General features: G+C 47.8%; 8 protein-coding genes across 8 annotated transcripts; 6 read left to right on the top strand and 2 right to left on the bottom strand.

The window, feature by feature from the left end:
- Positions 1-234: 234 nt before the first annotated feature.
- On the top strand, positions 235-956 carry ATNIH1004_010957 (uncharacterized protein; the record flags this gene model as incomplete). Its single annotated transcript, XM_033575524.1, has 3 exons — positions 235-357; positions 442-578; positions 650-956. The coding sequence occupies 3 exons, from the start codon at positions 235-237 to the stop codon at positions 954-956; spliced, it is 567 nt and encodes a 188-aa protein (XP_033421379.1).
- A 3,256-nt stretch (positions 957-4,212) lies between these two features.
- LAP2 (M28 family metallopeptidase) lies at positions 4,213-5,781 on the top strand (the record flags this gene model as incomplete). Its single annotated transcript, XM_033575523.1, has 2 exons — positions 4,213-4,287; positions 4,348-5,781. The coding sequence occupies 2 exons, from the start codon at positions 4,213-4,215 to the stop codon at positions 5,779-5,781; spliced, it is 1,509 nt and encodes a 502-aa protein (XP_033421378.1).
- A 156-nt stretch (positions 5,782-5,937) lies between these two features.
- ATNIH1004_010955 (uncharacterized protein) lies at positions 5,938-8,649 on the bottom strand (the record flags this gene model as incomplete). Its single annotated transcript, XM_033575522.1, has 4 exons — positions 5,938-6,074; positions 6,740-7,651; positions 7,704-8,283; positions 8,338-8,649. 4 exons carry the CDS (start codon positions 8,647-8,649, stop codon positions 5,938-5,940), a joined length of 1,941 nt encoding a protein of 646 aa, XP_033421377.1.
- A 782-nt stretch (positions 8,650-9,431) lies between these two features.
- Positions 9,432-11,973, top strand: ATNIH1004_010954 (putative C6 transcription factor; the record flags this gene model as incomplete). The annotated part of the gene is made up of 9 exons (XM_033575521.1): positions 9,432-9,511; positions 9,562-9,681; positions 9,739-9,851; positions 9,906-10,043; positions 10,090-10,634; positions 10,680-10,780; positions 11,025-11,190; positions 11,238-11,421; positions 11,471-11,973. The coding sequence occupies 9 exons, from the start codon at positions 9,432-9,434 to the stop codon at positions 11,971-11,973; spliced, it is 1,950 nt and encodes a 649-aa protein (XP_033421376.1).
- A 501-nt stretch (positions 11,974-12,474) lies between these two features.
- Positions 12,475-12,934, top strand: ATNIH1004_010953 (uncharacterized protein; the record flags this gene model as incomplete). The annotated part of the gene is made up of 2 exons (XM_033575520.1): positions 12,475-12,678; positions 12,734-12,934. The coding sequence occupies 2 exons, from the start codon at positions 12,475-12,477 to the stop codon at positions 12,932-12,934; spliced, it is 405 nt and encodes a 134-aa protein (XP_033421375.1).
- Positions 12,935-16,832: 3,898 nt separating this feature from the next.
- On the top strand, positions 16,833-17,837 carry ATNIH1004_010952 (putative allergen Asp F4-like; the record flags this gene model as incomplete). The annotated part of the gene is made up of 1 exon (XM_033575519.1): positions 16,833-17,837. One exon carries the CDS (start codon positions 16,833-16,835, stop codon positions 17,835-17,837), a length of 1,005 nt encoding a protein of 334 aa, XP_033421374.1.
- Positions 17,838-18,839: 1,002 nt separating this feature from the next.
- SSC1 (cation:proton antiporter) lies at positions 18,840-20,652 on the bottom strand (the record flags this gene model as incomplete). Its single annotated transcript, XM_033575518.1, has 7 exons — positions 18,840-19,235; positions 19,291-19,825; positions 19,874-19,994; positions 20,048-20,098; positions 20,146-20,271; positions 20,348-20,554; positions 20,616-20,652. The coding sequence occupies 7 exons, from the start codon at positions 20,650-20,652 to the stop codon at positions 18,840-18,842; spliced, it is 1,473 nt and encodes a 490-aa protein (XP_033421373.1).
- Positions 20,653-21,580: 928 nt separating this feature from the next.
- On the top strand, positions 21,581-22,360 carry ATNIH1004_010950 (uncharacterized protein; the record flags this gene model as incomplete). Its single annotated transcript, XM_033575517.1, has 2 exons — positions 21,581-22,013; positions 22,071-22,360. 2 exons carry the CDS (start codon positions 21,581-21,583, stop codon positions 22,358-22,360), a joined length of 723 nt encoding a protein of 240 aa, XP_033421372.1.
- Positions 22,361-22,670: the final 310 nt, after the last annotated feature.

Below are 22,670 nucleotides of genomic sequence, written 5' to 3'. Positions count from 1 at the left end.
ACCCCTCCGCAGGATCACCAACTTTGCTTGGCTATTTCACATGATGTTCCAATATGGACTAGTTTATGTGGGGCACTGACCTATCGGAACGCACTACTAAGAACCCTATCCCATTTCTGGTAATTCACCGAGTACTCCGCAGTGCCAAGAAACTGACTTCCCGTCTTTGTCCCAATTGCACCCTTAACGTCCTGAGATTAGCGCCAGTACCTGCTTCTGTAAACACCCGTGATAATGCACATTAAGTTACTACTTGGCCTGGCAATTGCCAGCGTCACTGCAGCAAAAGACTCCGTCTCGTCCATGTTTGTCTATGGTGCTCGCCAGCAGTCCCTCGAAGCATCGATTATCGGCAACGTCAGTTCCCCACGGATCCGACCAGGCCGCAATTAGGGCCTTCCAGTATGGGCCGAGGGTGAACTCCACTAACCTCATATATAGGATGCCACTGTGACGAGCTATAACATCAATTGCCGTCCAGGCACAGATACCTCCGACTGCGACATGGGTGCGGGTCTCACCCTCCTGGCTGGTCCAGCAATGACAACTTATTTTATGGATAATCCGTCCAAAGATACGTGAGTCGACCTTCAATGTCCACTCTTGTTGCCGCCTGCTGGTCCCAATTGGTACTAATATGTCCGTTTAGTGAACTTACTGTCATCTGCTCTGTGGCGGAGAAAGAATCTTCAGCTGTTTGCTGGCAGACTGCGAGGGGAACGGGGACTCAATCTCCTGGCATCCACACCACCACTGTGCGCACCAGCTTTTCCCAGGTGCCGGTAACTATCACCGCTGGTGAGGTAACAAGTACTACTTCAACCACTACATCGACGTCTAGTGCGAGTACGACGGAGTCTGACTTGACTTCCTCCAGTAGTGGCGGCGTGGCGCGGATCACGGGCGATGCTGGAATGGTAGTTGGAGCTATTGTGGGGTTCGCTGCTTTACTGTAGTTGATTTGAGTATATAGGCGGGTGGTCTATAGAGATAGAGCTGTACATTACGCATGGATTATGAAAATATTATCCAGGAGATTTTTTTGGCTGTTATTTGTTTGGATACTATTCTGATAAGTTTCTATACCAGCTACTTAGTTTCTATTGCCTTCGGTATATTGCACATAACTGGATGCTGTAATGGTAGAAATATAGGAGATTTCCGCTATAAATGCCCTTCTCCGTTCCGTCGACCGAGTTCTCACCTGAGCGGTACGGCAGGTTCCTGAAGAATTTCAAGAACCGACTTGGTCTTGATCCATTGTCGCCGCATGGCTTGGTTGTTCTGCGCAGTGCGGTGATGAACCCATTTATGAACCAGAGCTGTGTTTTTGATAGTAGAATATCTACTTTCAGGGAGGTGGTAGAAGAGGAGACTGAGGTATCTACATTTTTCCTGGCTCCAATATACACAAACTAACATGGTCCACTCGACGCAGGTGTGCAGACAGAAAGATGTCCTCGTTCGTGCCATTGTCTCATTCCCTATGCAAGACGGCTAAGGGTTGATCTGCATGTGGGTTTTGGGATCGTTAATCAGAGTATCTGCCAAGATAGTGGATAGCATTAGATTAATTGGATGGATAATTCAGGTTGGGACAGATTAAAAATAGGTTGTGGTGCCATTTTTCGCAATTGGCTATTATATTCATATATGATAGACCTTGTAATCGTAAATATAGTGTGCAGGCTAGTATTCAATTTAATGCTTACTTAAAGGCACTTTATAGCACGGTTTCAGGGACAGCTGATAGAATTTTTAGCTTTCTTTTTTTCATTTTTTTCTTTTTCTAATAAATTGCATTAAACTTGTTAATAATTCTATCGTGTAGAAAACAATGCAAAATTCTAGTAATGGTGATAAGGGCATATTCCAGGCTTACTGGCGACTTCTGATTTTCCCAATAAAGAAGGCACACTGAACAGAAGTCAGAAATCTCGTCTTTCTATAATAATACGGAATTGCAGCTCACCTAGAACCCATGGTGCGTTGTAGCCGAATGATGTTATTCATGCTTGTTAATTTATTGTCCGCTTAGGTCTGATCTGATGGTTGTAAGGAGAGAGCATGTTGCAGGAAAGGGCACATGACACGTAGCTAGCTTATTCAATTCTAATGACTTTTACTCTAAATCGATATGTAGTTTTCGCAAACTCTGTATAAGTATGACTATAGAGCTCACATTTATTGATGCTTTAGTTCCTATCCATTCGTAATCCTTAGATAACGTATTGTCCCTCGAAAGAAAGAAAGCTGTGACATGATGTCTTTTAGAGGTGATGCACAGACAAAGTGTTAGGAATTGATCGTCAACTTTGGGAGGCGAAGTTCCATCGTTTGGGACGCACAGAAGGTTGATCAGCAGTTATTGAATAACCCACGGTCTATAAAGTGTATATCAACTACATTTACTATATAATGATGTAGATTGCACTTAGGACAAGAGAAACATTAATATAGGTACCTTACGCCAGAGAACTAGCGCTAAGAGTGGCCGAGTCTTCAGAAGCATCCATATGTTTATTCAGGCACGACAACATACAGAAAAGATTTGGTCTCTGCCAAGAGAACGTAAGCAACAATGGCCCTAGAAATAACAGAATAATAGCTAAGTTCCTCTCCTCCCTTCCCACATCATGAAAAATGCTGACAGTTGTTGACATGGGAAATAGAAAAACCGTCTCTCCAGGTGACACCCAGTCCTCATATGACAAGTCCCAGTGAGTAACGGGCATATTCATGACCCAGCAAAGACCGTGACAGCGGGGAGCGGGCACTTGTTTAAATCCGAGAGAAGAGTGAGTATATTTAAATCCTAGTAAAAGCAGGTGCCCTGGTCAATAGACCGGGTCTCCTGCAATGAGCTCGCACCCCAGCGGGCGCTGGAGTCCAGAATCTTCAAGGCGAAGCGAAGATGAGCTCATTTGAAGAATTTTGAGATTAACATTAAGCGCATAGGTTTTGTTTTCGTTTATCCCCCCTGTGATTAGTCAATCGCATGCTGGCCTACCATACTTATTAATAAACTAAGTCTTCAGTGAGTGCGTCCTTCTACCCTTCTTCTCGCGAGCTCTCGGTAGCAGAAAATTGAGTCGCATATGAAATCAATAGCTAGCAACAGGCATAAAATCCGCGTATCAATGACTGTACGAAAGTGGTTTTGGGTTTATATGGATCCTCAAGATGCAGATCACCTTGTAACTTCCGTTTCTTAGGTTGGCAAATATAATGAAAAAACTTGGGTTAAAGAAGGGGTGTCATAAATGCCCAGCGGACAGATATAACTATGGCAATTCTTTCCACGAAAGCAAGTATTGTGTTTTTTCTGAGGGCCATCACTTTGGTTCACGGTATGCTACCGTATAAATGAAATGAGCATTCGTACTTGAATTATCCCTCACTAACTCTAGAGATCTTAACAGTACTAGTTCCGTTAGTATTGTATACTCATTCTCATCTAAGCATCACAATTCCCTTGCTGTGACGTGACAAATATAAGAGGAACACTACTTCGGAGTAAGTGTGCGGTCTCACAGCGGCTGGACTTTGTTGATGTTCTGATAGTCTAGAGAGGTCAAATGTGGACTAGAGGGGGTCCCTTGGGTCTGTTCAAGGAGTGCCTGAATATCTTCCGGAAGGAGGTCTAAAAGAGAACCAGATCAACATCTCGACGAGTGAGACGGACAAAACAGGACACGATGAACAACCATGTAAAGAGAAAGATGACTGCATAAGAACCAGCGATCTGCTCCGATTGGACAGGATTCGCACCAACCCCCTCCCTCTATATCGGTGGCAACGACGCCATCTCATGAGTGTCTTCCAACATGACCATCCACAATTCCTCCCAAGAAACCCAAATTGAAACTTGTCTTGGCCAGTGCAACCCTGTCCTAAATCGCCGTCGGATGACCGTGAAATTGGCTTGCCCCAAGATACTGTCTTATCTTGCCAAGCGGCGCGAGGCTCTTGGCCCAGCTTTCATCATCGCGCCAAGCTCCTTCCAGCCCCGATCACAGGCAAGATGCTGTCCCCATGCGCGCGATAGCGCCCGCAAAGAATGCGGGGAGTGGCTCAAGGGGAAGCTACGATGCTGTCACCATAAAATGTGGTGCGGCTATAAATGCGCGAGATGCACCCACCATGGGACACTGAGGAATCATCCGGTGTCATCAATCGTTTATTTTGGACTTTATTCTTACCTTGATCTCTATGAAGTCCCTGTTGTTGGCCTCCTTGGTCTCTACGGCCCTGGCCAATGGTCAAGGGAAGCCGCTCGTTTCTCCAGTAAGTCCGCCTTTAGTATGAAGTTCTCAAGACCATTTCTGCTGACAACAGTCTCGATAGCAATCATTCCCCGAAGATGTTCAGCTCGAAGATCTCCTCGCTGGGTCACGAGTTTTGGAGGATTTCGCCTATTCCTACCCCGAAAAGAACCGTGTCTTTGGCGGTAAAGCCCATCAGGACACTGTTGAGTACCTGTTCAATGAGCTGAAAAAGACGGGCTACTACAATGTTTACAAGCAGCCACAGGTGCACCTGTGGACGAAGGCTGAGCAGTCCCTCACAGTGGATGGTGAGAAAATCGAGGCTCAGACCATGACCTATAGTCCCAGTGTCGATGTCTCTGGAAAACTGTCGGTCGTGTCCAACCTTGGTTGCGTAGCCTCCGACTACCCCAAGGACATCTCCGGCAAAATTGCTTTGGTACAGCGTGGAGAGTGCTCATTCGCTGACAAGTCAGTGCTTGCAGCCGCGGCTGATGCTGCTGCCACTATCGTTTATAACAATGTGGAGGGTCCTGTTGCAGGTACTCTGGGAGGGGCCACCAGCGACAAGGGCCCCTATTCGGCGATTGTTGGCATCACTAAGGCAGATGGTCAGACACTGTTAGAATTGATCAAAGCCGGGTCAGGAGACGTCGATCTGTGGGTGAACAGCCAGCTGGAGAACCGTACGACGTATAATGTCATTGCGCAGACCAAGGGGGGCGATCCCAACAACGTTATCAGTCTTGGCGGCCACACCGACTCCGTCGAGGCAGGCCCGGGGATCAACGATGATGGTTCCGGCATCATTAGCAACCTGGTCATCGCTAAGGCCCTGACAAAGTATTCGGTCAAGAATGCTGTGCGCTTCGGCTTCTGGACAGCGGAGGAGTTCGGCCTTCTGGGTAGCGACTTCTACGTAAACAGTCTGAACGCGACCGAGCTGGCTAAGTTGAGACTGTATCTTAACTTAGACATGATCGCCTCTCCAAACTACGGTCTAATGATCTATGATGGCGATGGCTCAGCTTTCAACCAATCCGGGCCACCAGGATCCGCTCAGATTGAGCACCTATTCGAGAAGTATTTTACCTCGCTGGATTTGTCGTATATCCCGACTGAGTTTGACGGGCGCTCTGACTACGAGGCCTTCATTTCGAGCGGCATCCCGGCCGGTGGGCTCTTCACAGGCGCTGAGGGTATCAAGACGGAGGAGCAGGCCAAGTTATTTGGTGGCGAGGCCGGCGTGGCGTACGATAAGAACTATCACGCTAAGGGCGACAACTTCGCAAACCTCAACCACGAGGCCTTCCTGATCAACTCCAAGGCCACAGCTTTCGCGGTGGCTACCTATGCCAACAGTCTGGCGACCATTCCTCCGCGAAACTCCACTGTCTCTATCGTCCAGCGTTCGACTGAACGGAAGCGCAGGGCGGCCATTCGCAAGAAAAGGCCCCAGAACCACTCGCATACCCATGGCACCGGATGTTTCCATGCCTTGGTGGAGGCTTAGGCACGCATATTGTTACAAACCACAAAAGAACGAGACAAAAACTCCATGTTCATGTCTATGTACATAGACCATAGCATCAATACGTCATTTATGTCACCTAAAATAGCCGCAGCGCCATCCTCTATTGTAATCCTAGGAAACCGTACAACCCTGTAGTCACGCCTTCTCCGCCTTAGGAGGATACATCTTCCCGTCTCTTTCCACTTGCGGCGTGCAATTGCAGCGTTCACTCTCGGGCACCGCATCCATCACGGAGGCGATGTGGTTGCCACAGCCCCACCAGGTTGTTTTGTCTAATTGAATAGATTAGTCAGACTCAAAAATCAGACAGGGTCGACCTACGACAAGTAGAACACGTAGCTTTCATACACATTGTGGATGGTATTTCAGGTAGAGTAATAGACAGTGGACGGGGAAATGAAACTGAGGAGCTTGAGAGCCTGCAAGGACGCTATTAAATAATTACTAGTTTGCCGTGGAAATAATCGCCGTCTGAGTCATCCATCGTCGCCGAAGTTGAAGTTGGATCCCGATAGGATTCCCGATACCATTTAAAAAAGGTTTAAAAAAATAGGGAAAACAAAAACAAGGAAATCAAATACATCATAGACGCGTGTCATTAATGCCTATCTAGTTAGTGATATAGCTATTTAGGTATGTACAATCACAACTTCACTGATCGATCACCACAGCACGCCGGATGCGAATGCAATGTCGACTGGTTGAAGGATTGAGTGGATGGGGGAACGTCCAGCGCAGGGTTCTTAGTGAAAAAGCCGTCGGGTCTGAGCGATACACTGACGCGCTCCATTGGCATGATGGGGAAGTCTTCGATGCGGGGGTTGTGGGTTAGGCCGAAGGCTTTTTCGTTTCGTTAGTTTTCTTATTTCTGACAACAGATATTTGTATTTTTGAAAAGGGAGAGAAAAGGAGCATGGAGAAAAGAAGGAGGACTTACTGTGCCAAAGAACCACATCCTCATTTTCAACCGAATCCTTCCGGTCCACCCATTTCTCTAACCCCTGACTCTCCTTGCTCTGATTCGTGAATTCACCAGCAGCAAAGAGCTCTCCGTCCTGGTACCGAGTGACCCAGATGGGCTTGGTAGCGAAGACGGCCCTTCTGGAGCCGTAGGACCGCGGACTCGCTAAGAGCATCTGACTGGGCGAGGTCTGCAGCTTGTATGCTATGGGTTTGTACGTGATGGGATTAATACAGGCGTCGTTGCGGATCTTGAACACGCGGTGGCGCTCGACGTTCGTGTTGGCGGTGCCGCTAGTTTTCAGGACCGTCTGCTCCGTGGTGTACCCCACACCATAGGGGTTTGATTCGTCTTCTGGTATAGGTACGCTATCTTCGTAATACACTGTGTTTTGGAAACCGTCTAGCGCAGGGTCGATTCGGAACGAAAACAGATGTTGGTGATATGGTGCCATCACGCCGGGTCCGACGTTGGTGCCCCAGGGTACGGTGGTGCCAAAAACATGGTTGTCAAATGGCACGGTGGAGAGAATACCGGTGGCCCGCACCTCCAGCTCGATATTGGCGGCTTGGTCGAAAATAAACGCGAAAATGTATTCGTAGTTGGCGACGGTGCAGATCATCTGTGCGACTAGCTGGCGATTGCGCACCACTGTTGCGGCGCCGGAGCGGTAATTAGTGTGTTTGTGCTGCAGACCGTTATCTTGCTCGTGTAGACAGATCACGTTCTTCAGCAGAACAGGGTTGCCTTTCGCATCGGCCCGGTAGCCGTCGAAATACTTGATATGGCCGAGACAGTCGCAGCCGAGAGAGAGCTGGTTTGCCGTGATACCGAAGCCGACGTCACCGACGTCGAATGCCTGCTTGCGGTGGAATGGTGCACGGGGGTCTGGGTTTGTGAGAAAGGACCATGGTGGGGGAGAGGACAATTCGCGACATACCACCATATGGCACCGTCATCTCTGACACGGACAGTCTGTAAAACACGTTTCGCCCATCGTACGTGAGATTATGGATGACAAGACCTTCCCGGCTGTTAAATCCCACGCGGAATCTCCATTTTTGCCAAGAAACCAGATTATCTTGGACTTTGAATGAAGGACCCTCTGGCTGCTGGACAAGGTATGGCTTGAGATCAGTCCGCAGCGGCTCCTGCAGAAGGTCATGCGCGTATTGGATGCTCTCCACTGGCTTCCATGGCTGAGTCTCAGTGGACTGCGCATCGGCTCCGCCGGGGAGATAGTCAATGCGGACCAGTTCGCGAGTGATGCCGTCAAATACGGGAGAGAATTTGCAGGGTAATGAATAATGATTGTTTTGGGGGTGGTCTGTGGCAACAATGTACATGTAACATTGAAACAAACGACGATTCTCCTTGGGATCATCAGTTCCGTAAATCCATGGATCGTTGCAGACAGTCATTCCCGCCGGGAGCTGCATCTTGGCTACTTCCTCCTGGACGACGGGGTGATTGAGACACAGCTGCTCGATCTCACCCATCTCGTCGATATCGACGGGGCCCTGCGTCCAGTCAGTGGTTTATTATGCGACTGTGATTCTCAGTATGATATGTACCTGAATTTCCTTTGGTAGCTCCTTCGCAGAGATGACAGATCGTGATCCAGCATTCAACAAAGCCCTGTAAAAGGCACCAGTGTCCAACCGGTGGAACATCACTTGAAGCAGACGTGCGGGTCGAGGTGGGAGGGGTTTCCCTAGTCTCTCTGCTTCAACGAAAGGAACAACATCTTTCTTCGGTGGCTCCTGGATATCAATTTTCTTGTATCGAAGATTCACTCTGGGGAATGCCGCCTGGAGGATCTTGGTAGCCAACTGGATCTCCGCAGGAGTGATGGGGTCAAAGGGATGAGGAAGTAGCCCGGTCATTGTGGATGACTATCTTGGTCTCCAAGTATGAGGGAAAGAGGATCGCGGGAAAGAATCCGGGGAGACACGAGTCATATATGTAGAATCGAGTGAAGTGGTGGCCTGGACCCTGGACCTTGGATATTCTGTACCTAGACAGGGCTCTCGGACCGTGCTTCCCGAGGATTTCCCCGTCCTGCGCTTTTATTGGTCAGCACTGAGCCCGGCGCATTTCCTTCCGCATTAAGTTTAGTGTGTCTCCAATTCGTGATTGATGTGGATCACGAGATGTCTTAGTGGACTACTCCATACCGATGGAATTCGACAATTCGTCAGTGTGGACGTGCTGTGTTATCATTCGGAACTTCCTGGTTCCTCTGCATTATTGGTGAGTAACCCCGACTATCAAGCTCAATGACCTTATGTTTGTTGCCAATTTGCTACGGCTTCCGAAGTTCATGTTGCTGGTGCCTTGACCAACTAGCCCCATAGGGTAGATAATCGGCATTGGATGATATCTGTGGAGTGCCGAGTTGAAACTTAGATAAGAATTTCTCCTCTGCGGCTCGTCTCCAATGCATGAAGGATGCTTTAGAGTAAAAGTAATTGGATGTTCGTGCTGCGCGTTCTGACTCGTAGAATGCACGCGATCTTTCGAGTGGCACTGGACAGGATGCGATGAATCAGGCACCAAGGCAACGCCCCCGTTCCTTATCTTATCTCCACGTGGGGGCCGATGACTCAGCGGTAACACCGCCAAGTCATCACGATGAATGAGATCCGCCATTTCCATCTCAATTGTGATGCCCGATGCCATACCTCGTGCAGGTCCTCGACCATGTAATATGGACCAGTCACAGCGTACCAAAAGAACCTCCAATGCGTATGCTTCAGATATCTTCCAAATGTTTATAAAATTTCTAACCAGTGTAGCTGTCAAAGATGTCGATCTCGAAAAGTCAAATGCTCCGGCACACAACCTTGCGACAAATGCAGCCAGCGCCGGCAGGAGTGTGTCTTTGAGGAGGACCGAAAGATCACGGTCTCCGAGGAGTAATTATTCCTATCTAGAGCTTCTATATTCTTGACATTGACATTGACACCCTCCAGACTCTTCTTATCTTTGCGGCGGAGGGTGGAAGAGCTCGAAGGCTCGTCGCCACAGCCGCCTAGAAAGCGGGCGCGTACATTGGGGAATAGCAGCCCTGATGCGCTCATACAACGTATGTCGATCTATTGCTTCGGAATTGCGAATGCGTATAGGCTTACAGCAACAGGACAACCATCAGAGGGTGCCAAAGAATCAATATTGGAACCTCCTGATGGAAGCCGGTATGATGACCGGTTTGCTTCCAACCCATTAGTCTCTCCATCTACCTATGTCAAGCATACTGGTCGGAGACAACGAATCTGGCGTAAGCTGTCTGGAGCTGTGTTTTGTGCAACGACTGACCTGAACAGTGTTCCTCGGTCCCACGTCGACTTGGTCATTCAGTCGTCGTGTCCTCAGCAACATCCAAACCCGCTTGAACCCAAACAACCCCAAGCCGATCCCTTTAGCTGTGGACGGTGACGCGTATCAAATCCACTGGCGTCGGGCCAGCTCGGATGAAGCGCCCGATATAAGCGGACTGCCTTCGTTGGAACATGCCCTGTATATCCACAACACGGTTCAGTTCCATTTCGGCCATCTGTACCAAATGTTCGATGAGAAGGAGTTCTTGCAACACCTCTATGGCTTCTACGAAAATGCCGCTGTCAAGGTCCAAGAAAATCGAATCTGGTACATCCAGTTTTTGATTGTGCTAGCCTTCGGGGACGCCTTCTTAGCCCCCGTACGAAAATCGCACAATACAGCAGGCTGGACCAAGTACTTCTCGCGAGCCATGTCACTCCTCCCTGATACTGGTGGGTTGTGGCACGATCCGACTCTGGCCATTGAGGTGCTTGCCCTAATTGCATTATATCTTCACTCGGTGGATATGAGAGACACTGCTTATTGCTACGTGAGTCATACTGCAGGAGTCTAGTGGTAAAAACTAATCCGATAGATCGGCCATGCAATGCGGATGTGCCTGGTGGAAGGGTTCCACCGTGCTTTGCCAGTTGAGCAGCTAGGACAGAAGCTAGTGGACCGATGTAGTAACATCTGGTGGACAGTCTATATATTAGACCGTAAATTTTCTTCTTTACAAGGGTCGCCTAATTCGGTAAATGATGAGGATATCACCACCGTCCTATGGGACCCGAGAACGAGTTCTCATAGGGAGGCTGCGTTGAGTCTTCATGTTAAAATTTCACAGGTTATTACCCGTGTCCTTAACAGTAGGGGATTCGTTTTCTTCTTTTTTCTCTTTTCCACTGCGTTCTTGTCTGACTTTACCAGCTGTTTATAGCCCGGATGGAAAACTAGGCGGCCGTTTCCTTCGCAAAGTCCGGTCTGTTTTGCACGAAATGACGGATCTTTCACGAGAATTAGAAAACGTGTTTGCACATCGCTTCTCCAATTCCGTGGATGCCCTATCGGGTGTCACAACACGATTGACCTTATCCTGTCATCTGGTACGTGAGTAGCACTAAGCAAATATGTATCTACCTAACTCTATCAGTGTATCATCGTTACTACTCGACCCCTTGTCCTGAGCCTCCTATGGGAGCGACTCAGCTGTTTCGAAGAGGGCGATGTTTTCCGCACCTTATCATCGCCTGTTCGAACCCTGCTGGAAGCATGCACTGATTCGGCAACCAAATCGTTGCGGATATTGTGTGCATTGCGTGACCAGAATATCCTCGGTGAGCACCACGAATCACTCTACAGACGATTCACACTAACAAATATCAGAAACATTCCTTCCCTTCGACCTGGAGAACCTATTCTCCTCCTTCTTTGTACTATCCCTAATCTCTGCCATACTCCCGGACACCCTCCCCGACCCCAACTACCGCGAAATCGGATTCAATCTACTAGACGATATGATCGCACGAGGGAATCGGGTCGCACAACTCCGCAAGTCGGAAATCGAGCTGTTAGAGGAGCTTGTGCAGCCATTGATTCGGTCTCAAGCACAGCCCCCACAGGGGGAGAATCCAAGATCGCATCTTGTGGCTCCGGTTGGTGAAAACCGTGTAGCCGGGCTGGAGAATGCTCTGCCTGCGTTATATGTCGGTAGCAGTACCCCTGCGTTACCTTCCAACGAGGAAGACTTACCTTTTGATTGGCGAGAACTTGGTCTTTCGATGGATCATATGCTGTCCGTGACGGATCAACTGGATGCGAATAATTTGATTCTCGATGCAGAGAGAGAGGGACTTCAGACGGATCTGTGGCTGTGGAGTGATGCATGATGTGATAATGATGATCTAACGGGGTATAAATTGATCAATATTGAAGCCCCAACTTGGAAATATGGAATCAAATATCTATTGTGGCGGCGTCTCCTACGGTAGCCTGCTATACATATCTCCTATTTCTTGTATCTACACCTATTGTTTCACCAGTTTTGTTCTTTGAATTCCCAAGAACAAAGCCATTACAATAGATTCTATAATTAAATTTTATCTTCAACTACAAATTTTCACGAACAGATAAAGACAGGTGCTCCCACCATCTCATAGACTACCTAGGCACTCCACCCACGATATCATCATCCTCGTCATCTTCACTCCACAAGCATCCCGAATAAAACTCTAGATCTATCCTCATGAGGGGTAAACAGTAAGAATATGTCCGTCTTGGCGCTACATTCTTCCACCAGTAACATCCACTCCATCGCCCAGATCAACACCACGCAGAAAGATATATGAACCCCCCCCCTCCAGAACAACAAGCCCAAGCAACACCACACCATGTCTCTAGTTACGCACGCACAAAACCTCTCCTCATCACTCCTAAAAGCTGGCCTAGTGCCGGGTTCCGCCCCACTGATCCCGGATGACTTCAAGCCCTTGACGGAGCTTTCCGTCCGATTTGGCGAGAGACAAGTCAATCTGGGGAACCTGTTCCGCGCAAGTGAATGTAAACAAGCACCGAGCGTTTCGTTTACCCCGGAGGTATGTACATCTTCCTCCTTGGTATACGCATACACTAAATTAACTGGTATAAAAGAACACGTGGTCATCAAAAACATACACACTTCTTCTTATAGATCCGGATGCACCGACACCGGATGATCCCAAGTTCGCGTACTGGCGACACTGGGTGTTGTCTGGATTGGTACCGGGTATGGATGACGGTGATGCATTGAATGTGCTAACGGAGTATCTTGGGCCCGGGCCAAAGGATGAGTACGCAATCGGATTGGATTGAACGTTGATTTGTACATCGTTGATCAGTTGGATAGGTCTAAACCACATCGGTATCTGTTTCTTTTGTTTCGAGAGCCAGATAGACTGGCGTTAACCAAGGCAGATGTGGGCGGAGACGAGTTTGTGCAGCGACGATCGTTCCAGGCGGCCGAATGGGTGCAACGGCATGGATTGGAGCTTGTTGGGATGAACTGGATGCTGGGGGTGGGGGATGGATGGGTCGAGTAGTGAATATAGATCGTATTGCAGTGGTTGTGATGATATACTGTTGATGAAAACCACGCACTTAGAGGAATGGATTGCATAACTTACTACTACGTAATCGGTTCACATATGTATTTGATTTTCTAGAGACATCTTTGTCTTTCCCTTTCCATTTTAGTGCTCATTTGGTGAGCCAAGCTAACCAGGGGCGGTCTTGGCAACAGACAAAAGAAACCCCGGGTTATTATGTTCTTTCGTCTCCAAGAACTGCCCTGGTTGACAGTCGCTAGCCCTACCTGGGTCACCAGTCCCTGACGCCGACTCGTAATGGCGCTGCTGCTCCTTCGTCGCACCACCCACTCCTGTTGCTCCTGAAAGGTGAGCCGGAGGGTGAGTTGTCTTGGGTTCTCCTTGCGACCACCTGGTTCTCCGCATCCCTATAAAGGCCATAGTAAATGCTATTTAGAATGGAGTGCCATAAAACACTGCACTATTATATCTCCAAACCAATCCAGTTTGGAGAAACTGGTTAAGCTCCCGCTGAGTTGGGGATTCATGAACCGAGGCAGCTTCGTTTATTGTCCCTCCAAGATCTGATCAGAATTCCGGCAAAGCCTTTGTGGCTTCCTATATTGTGCAGCGAGCTCATCCAGAGGCCCTTCCAGCGCGCTAATCAGACACCTCTCCTCATCTGGCATCTCATTGACTTCTTCTGGATCGATATTCCTAAAGTTATGGGAGCACTTATGAGTGATATCCAGCAGTCGGCAGGTGAGAAACAGTACGCCAGGCGCTAGCTGGTTATGGAAAGAACCTCAAGGCTTCAGTTCCAAAGAACTGGCTAAAACCTCTATCGTTACCGGAATTCTCTGAATGGGGCTTCTCTCCGTACCATGTCCAAGAAAGTACAGAGCCGGTGAACTTGATTTCATCCGATAAGCATCAGAGCCTTTCATAATCAGCCAGTATGCTATTTTCTATACGGGCACAGGACCATATCTGATCAAATCAGAATAATCCAGTTTCATCAGCCTGGTTGCTCCGCGATCGACGACGAACTGGAAACCGGCATGCCATAGCCGTCAGCGATGCTGAAATTGAGCGCTATGGTGACATAAACTGATCATTCATGCTCTTCTTCAATATAATCTACCTTGAGTTTCAGAAGATTGTAGGTTTTGGCAGCCTTGAAGTTGAGAAGACTGTTAGACCAGATCCATAGTTAAGCAAGTGCCTCGCGTCGCAAACAATCTACTGCAAGTCTCTGCAACCGTTTTCTGCGGCCAGATCATGCTTGGGTTATTAGCTGCACCATTTCTTGGTTATAATGCACGCTGGCAACTCTAAGCTCATCTGGTCACAATCGAAATTTCCGATTGTTGATCAAAATCCGGACGCTAGCTTTGCAATCCGCCATATACGCGTGTCTGAAAGAGTTCAGGCCAGAATTGTATCCAGCCTGCAGTAAAATAGAAAGTACAGCAGGGCATTGTGTGTAAGAGCATTGTTGCATGTTGGGCCATTTTTTAAGTAGCGGGTAAAGTTGATCCTTGAACCTAGTTATCAGAAGCACCAGCTCATCCGTAAGGTTTATGTCTGTAGAATACTGAGCCCCTTTCATGAGCTGCTCTTTCCTGCTCAGATAGGCTTACCTTGGAGCTCTTTGCTGTCCTTGAGTAACCAGACAAGACGGATAGGGTGATCCAGAAACAGGTGAAATGCACCCATATAATACAGTGGATTGGAAAAACCATCTTGCACGTAACAACTTTAGCTTATCTAATTGCCACTGGAATTTTACATTGCACCTTCTGCTCTATAAACAAAATCATATTCGTGGATTTCATCCTTATTACTAATTGAGTAAATTAGAGTATCATACTATACTTGCCAATGGGACGCTCCTTTATGGGAGGAATATCGCAGGTTCATCAGTGGACCTGGATACTAGTCTATCACCAAGTCGTATTGATTACTGGGGCACAACTGATTGCAGGTTGTTCGTTTCATGAAGAGGTTGATTGTCCACTTTCTTGGTTCATGGAATTAACAGCCGTCTTTATGGGATAGTGCATATTTCCCCTTAATATATGCTAAAACAGAGGGAATAGAATGACATGGTTAACAATTAATTTTATAATACTAAATAATAATATCTTCCCGCATACTGAGCACATCCAAGTCAGGATTCTGCTGTTACAGAGAAATATTTATTAAAAAGCCCTCGATTTCCCAGTACAGAACTGCCTTCTCAGTCAAGTTAATATAGTACAAAGAATATAGTAACACCTGATCTCTAGTATCTAAGAGTGGCGAAGCGTTCGAACGCTAGGAAATAATACGCTGGAAATAGCACCAGTTCGGTTCCCAAGTCAGGTACTAAACACCGCAACAATCTTGCTTTTCCCACCTTTCGTTCTGAATTCCTGGCCATGTTAATTAAAGATCGACTATAATTTTATTTTATCTATTTTAAGGTGCTTTATTACATTGGTTTCCACGTCTCTAAACACGAATACTGTACCTGCCTTAAGTAGTAGTCCTAATTCTAACACACGAATAGCAATAACAAGTGTGTAATACTTCTGCATTTCATACAACCTTCAAAGATAGTGTGGTTCTGACTTATAACAGTCCTTATTTACATAGAAAAGTTGGCTTTTCAATGGAGTTCTAAAACTCTTAGCTGTGGTTGTTATTTTAATATAGAACCTGTTCCGAGCCCAGATGGTATAATATTTAATTAACAAGACAAGGAAATGTCGGCCGTATTATAATAATAGGAAAATTATACATTTATGTCCAGGACATCACACCAATAAGACACCATCAACAATGAATCACAGGGTACGCAAATAGTGAAGTTTGGCCTGTGCACTGCCTGAGTATTTCGACGGTTCTCGCCCTCCCAGCAGCAAGCAGTAAAGCTATATAGCCTCGGCTCGCACTGCCAAGTTAATGTCTCTGTTGTATTCAAGAAGGGTCCTAATAATACTCGTGTCCTGCACGTGTAGCAAGCAGAAGAGCTGTATATAGTTACATCTGCCACCAAATTTCCGCTCCGTACTCAAAAGCATGTTAGTAATACTCGCTGTCCTCCTTCAGCAGCACATAGAAGAGCCGTGTAATTATTATCACTAACAAATTTATAGATCAATAATCTTCTTGAAACAATGACTGTACTGAACAGTATGGATCGAAGCATACCGCTTTGAAGGTTCAGACCGCAGTTCCACTATAGATCGGAGCAAATTCTCTGCCCAGACAGGCTCCAACAATGTCGACTATCTACGCTACGTTACCTTGTGAAAGCCCTGAACCTCTTTGCGAATTACTCGATACAATGATTGGTGGCAGTGGAATGTCCAGATCAGACGGTGGTTGGAATGCATCGTTGCGCGGCAGCAGGAGGTATGGCATGCTGGATATCAATAGTGGCCACGACCACACCAACTCCAGCAACTTGCTTTCTCAAACTCATAAATTATCCTGCTTTTGACAGCTATCCCATCGCACAAGACTAATTCACTCCTATCAAACGCAACGCAGTCGATGTCCATTGATAGCTCAGAATGGAGGGTCTGCGTTGCTTCTGACCATTCATCGTGTCTCCCTTTTTGATACGTCTCGTTGGACAGTCGCTCTTTCACTAGTACCATCACATTCATTTATTTCTGCAAGATTCCCACATTATCATGCAGTGGAAGTCTTTCTTTTTTATCTCCACTGCGCATCTAGCGCTGGCTCGCCATCGTCGTTATCCCCTGCATCCAGATGTGCATGTAAAGGCAGCCCACAAAGCTCGACAACTCATCGATCTTGACTCAGTCCACACCATTTTCGATATTGAAATCGTCACCATCACTGATCCCATCCCTCCAGCCCCAACTACCTTCCCTACCGTCGGCGAGACCGACGAAAAGAACACTTTGCCAATCATCGGCGCAAACCTTAAGGTCAATCTCGACCCAAATAACCTCAACATCCTTCCTCACGCTACCACCACCAGACAACCCCCCATCACGACCGACTCGCCTACCCCATGGACCGCCAAACCGTCCAATCAACAATTCTCCACACAAGGCTTCGGCGCCCGCTCCGATCCCTCCGGCACGGGGGTCCAATACGCCGGTAATGTCGGCGTCCCCTGGGGAAGCAATATAATGGAAGTGGACGTCTCCACAGCCTGGCAATACAAATACGTGGCTCAATTCCGCGGCAGCAACTCGCCTACCGCTGGGCCCTGGACGGTAGTTATCTGGAACAAAATCGGACGGGACGGTAAAATGACAGGCTGGTACGGCCACTCTGCCGTGAACTTCACGTTGGGACCGCGCGAGACGCGATACGTGGCATTCGATGGGAATTCACAGGGCGCCTGGGGCGCTGCGAAGGGGGACTCGTTGCCTCGCGACCAGTTCGGCGGGTACTCGTGCACATGGGGGGAGTTTGACTTCGGGGATGAGAAGAATGGTCTCTGGTCCGGGTGGGACGTCTCTGCGATCCAAGCGCAGAATGCAAGACAGACCGTGCAGGGGATGAGCATTTGTGCCCATGATGGGAGCAAGTGTTCGTCAATCACGACAGGGGCTGCCGTTGTGGAGAATGCGTATACCAGCTCTGAGGCGACGGTGGATGGGATTGGAGGGGCGGTGCCGGATGGACCGGTGAGATTGGTTGTGCAGGTTGATTATAATTGATCTATGTATTTATATGTGTGTATGTAGATGGAACCGGGCAGTATATATCATTGGTTTAGAAACGTTGATCGCCTTGGTCCACATATTTCCATCGTCGCTTGCTAAGTAACCTGGAAATTGTATTGTCGAAGCTCTCATTCGCACGCAAGAGTGATCTCAGTTTTAGTGTACTGGATGTGCGTTTCTGCTTTCTGGTTTGAGGCTAACTTGTAGATCTCGAAGTCATGTCATGGCGTGTTAAGAAAAACGATTTCCGTTTGACACATTGGTCGGCCCTCCGTGATCTCAAAACCAGCTTGATAATTTTCGTGCGGTATTTCGACAGCATTGACATTTGGATCTTTGCTGTACTAAAAATTCCTATACTAGACATTCGTACAGGTACGCCCACAATAGCGCTGAACGTTCCCCTAGCTAGCAGTAGCAGAGACTTCCAGATAGCGTTCGAGTCGATTTGCATCGACTGTAAATGGTTGGATGGCAGATTTAGAGATGGATATGTTACTAAGAGACGATAATTAGATGAAGTTTCGATGCATGAAGTTGCGACATCGAGGAATTAATGGACCGTCTAAACCTCGCACGTGCCTTGCCCATTGCAGCTAGAGTGCATTTCCCCTCGTGCCTTAATTTCTATATCTTTTGGCAGAAAGCATCAGGAACCTTTTCAAACCGAGTAGAAGTTAGACTATACGCAATTCTATTCTATAGTCTGGATACTAGCAACCCATGCATGCTTTGTCCCAGTGTAAAACTGGCCCCCCGCCCTACCGTACGAATGGACAAGTAGTCAGAGAAGCGCTGATGGATATGGGCGAGGAGAGTGGTGTTTCGGTATGCGATGTAGAATCTCGTCAACGGGGAGAGGTTTGTCATCTAGCATAGATATACATGCTAGTCCGATCGTGAAATGCCTGATGTTTCTATGGTTCTCTATTCCCTCATATGCAGGACAACGCCATTAGTCTATCTACATTTTTGCACGTCAACATCAATCCAATATCATACAGCCTCTCTCCCATTCTCCTCTCTCCCTGGTATGGTCTGCTTTTGCACTCCCCATTCCCCCTCTCCAATCCTCTGCCCGTAAAACTTGACTAACAACCCCACTGTCACAGGCCCAATGATTGTGTTCAGAAGAATCGCCCATACGCCTGTAATAAAGCCCTCTTCGCTTATATATGACGTCTGATTATATCCAATCTCGATAATCAGCAGTCCGATCTCCCCGCGGGCGACCATCGCTGACCCCAAGAGCAAGCCCGCTAGCCACGTTGGGTTGCGATCTTGCTTCTCGTCGGGCTTTTGATGAGCTTCCTTTTGAACTTTGGATGGCTTTTTTCTCGAGAACAACCTGGTGAGGAATTTCCATGATGGGACCCAAATTCCCACGACAAACTATACACAGTGAGTCATTCATATCCCTAAGGAGGAACTGGTGGCAGGAACATACTTTGGCAATAACCATAAGAAATGTGTACAATAAGCCTCTCCAGATCCTCTTCCCCGTCCACAGCTGCACAAACGGGATCGCAAATCCAATACTGGCGAAGAACAGCGGAGCCATGAGATACTCCTGCACATCGAGAAGGTACGCCTCGAAAGTATGCACAAACGTCGGGCTCTTATCGGCCTCTCTTTCGCCCTCTTCACGGCTCATCACGACAAACGGGCCTTCGGGTCGTTTACTCGGGATATATGTCAGGAATGTACCGGCGAGGAAAGCGCCGAAGAGAACTGATGTGCCGGCGTATGCCGCGATTGTTATGAACGCAGAGAGAACCAGCGTCATGAGAATGATATTCGAGACATGATCGTAGCGAGCAAAGCGACGTTCGACGGTTTTGCGGAAGATCGGTGCGAACACGAATTTGGTAAGGATGGGAGTGAGGGTAGCCATAGCTACAGAGGCTACGATCGGCCGGCCGATAAGCCAGCCTAGATTTACACTGTCGCCGGACGATACTTCTCCCAAGTCGCTAATTATACTATAGGCTATCAATAAAGCATCTCATCGAGGAGAGAGGAAGACGGACCTGGAGAGGACAAGGCCAACAACATCGTCAATGACGGCGGCACTAACGAGAATGGAGCCGACGCGAGTTTGCGAAAGGTCAACCGTCTTTGCGGCGGAGGAGATGACTGCGAATGTGGTACCTAGTCGCACTAGTTAGAGGCTGTCTCTCCAGGATATAGTGCAGTCCATTTACCTAACGAAGTCGCCGAGAGAGCGGCACCGATAATGAACGTCTCAACCGCTCCTAGTCCAATTAGCAGAAACCAACCTGATGCATTGACAGTCTCATACCATATCCATATCCGAGGTATAGCAGAAGATACGAAAACCCAATGGGGAAGCAGACGCCCGTCGCCGCACCCAACGTACTCAGCAACAAGTTCTTCTTCAAAAGGTCAATGCGAGCACCAAGACCGCCTATGTCGCGTCAGAACAGACAGAGAAAGCCAAGCGTAGTCAAGTCTCCGCCTAAAGCTTAGCAAGCCGCACCCACCTTCAAAAATGATCAAGATAAGGCCCACATATCCCAAGGCTAGGAATGTTTCCTGCCACTTCTTTTGCAGTATATTGGCTATCGGAACCCCGTATATGATGCCCACAGCGATTTGGCCGATTATACCGGCCCGAATGACTTTGGCTGATAGCCATTCGGCTAATGAAAGGAAGAAGAAAAAGGAGATAATAACCAGAATTTCCACAACTAGATACGGTCAGTTAGCGGAGCGCCTGGACTCAGAAGACAGCAAGGATAGGATACATACTGCCCGGTTCGTGGTAGGAGAGAAAGCCACCTGCCATCGTATCGCCAGGACTGACTGAGCATACTGGTTTCTGTTAACAACAACAGGATGAACGACAAAGAAAATCTCAAGCATGAGTATCAGGAAGGATCATCACATGTCGTGACGTGACTGCAGCTGAGCTGACCTGACCTGTGTGGCGACTGCACTGGGCTGATGATGTCTGCCAAGATCAAAACTAAGCATGACGGGTTTTGCCTTGTGGACCGGCTTCGGCAATGATTGGATTGCTGCCGAAGTCTAGATTCGAGTGGAGGGTCTTGGACGTACCTGAAACGATGGATAATGTGCTAATCTCGGTCGGCATAGGACACCAGAATCTTCAGGCATCCATCCAGCCTGCCGAATTTTCATTCAACAAAAGTAGCACGCGTGAAATAAATCCATGAACTGCAATCTGGCATATAGGACTCTACTGCTTCACGTGCAGCCCAACTAGTGATAATACACGTTGCCTAAGGATTCGATTAAAGATGAAGCATTCTCGACAATGTACTCAGCATGTCATATTGCCTTTTCCATGGAATTATCCATAACTTATGCATCTGAAGTCATGGTACAGTTGACCTCTTATGGTATTCGGTAAACTTAGTGACAGTAGCTGACCTTCCCAGCCTCCACCCAGGTCACCAGACCTAACACTGCCACCGATTGAAGCATAAACGACCGAGATAAGCCTCATACTTTCATTGTCCCTTTAAAACTACCTCAACCTGAACTATGGCCCACCAAAGCCACATCCAGCACCGTCGGCCTGTACCCTTGGATTCTACAGCAAACAACATCACCAATTAAACCCTCGGTCGAAGTCTCCGGGACAAATTCAATGACCAGACCTCATGAAAAATTCATCAGCATCTTCAGTGCCGAAGGCAACATATACTCAATCCCTCCGAATCAGCTGAGGCTAGCACTGGCCCTCCAAAATGTCATACCTCGTCGAACATATCACCAAACAAGATATCCCAGGGGTCATAAACGTCCTGTTCACAGTTATGGCACCAACCGGCTTCGGACGCACCACAGGAGAGGTTCCAAATTACAGTGTCACCTTGGATGAGTTCCTCTCCTCGCCGTATGGTACCAACATGGCTTATCGAATAGTCCATGAATTAGATACAGATCCGACACTACATTACCTGAAGGTAATGGATAGCCACTCGGGAGATATCATATCTATTGGCAAATGGCATATCTATCATGGAGAAGAAGGGCTCCGAGCATGGCGTGCCTCTGTGAGAACGGACGAAAAGATGCATATCCCGTTTGGCTTGAACGCGAAGGGGTATCGTATGGTGATGGGGAAATTGTTTGACAAGCGGAAGCACTTCTTTGGCGAAAATGGGAGGGACCATTGCTGTGGGTTTTTATTGCTTTACCCTCTGTGGTGGTTCCACATGTACTGATTTCAGTCAGTGTTTGAGCTCCTCGTGACACATCCTCGGTTCGAACGTCGGGGAGCAGGATCACTCATCACTCAATGGGGATGTGATGTGGGAGACAGACTGGGCCTGGACTGTTACCTTGAGTCGTCGGATCAGGGGTATCGCCTGTATAAGAGGAAGGGATTCAGAGAAATTTCGGCGGATCCGGAGGAGAATGTTATTGAGTTTACTGTCGATGAATTTACGGGGCGACAGGGATGTGCTGAAGACAAGTTGCATTTTACGTGCATGATTAGGAAGCCTGGAAAGCAGAACGGGTGAGAAACCAGTCAGTCCTTGAATTTTCTGGTCATGCATAGAATGCGATCTGCAAACAAGACGAATAAGCCAGGCAGGTAGTAAGAAGAGGCTCGGTCTCTCATATGTACATCTGCTGTAGCATTAGCTAGTATTGTATGATCAGAAATGAAATCTATACTGCAATCTCCAACTAAGTTATCGATGGACAAAAGAGCTCAGGGAATAGCTAGATTGTCTCAAAGAGTCAACGCAGGGACAGCAGTATTCAAATCTCCAGCAAGTCCAATCGCCAAGCCCTGCTCTTCAAGATCCCAAGGGACGCATGCAGAAG

The sequence above is a fragment of the Aspergillus tanneri genome (genome assembly GCF_003426965.1).
Source record: "Aspergillus tanneri strain NIH1004 chromosome Unknown AapTan_8_pilon_pilon_pilon, whole genome shotgun sequence".
Classification (NCBI taxonomy): Eukaryota; Fungi; Ascomycota; class Eurotiomycetes; order Eurotiales; family Aspergillaceae; genus Aspergillus; species Aspergillus tanneri.
This window is presented reverse-complemented; position numbering and strand designations above follow the sequence as displayed.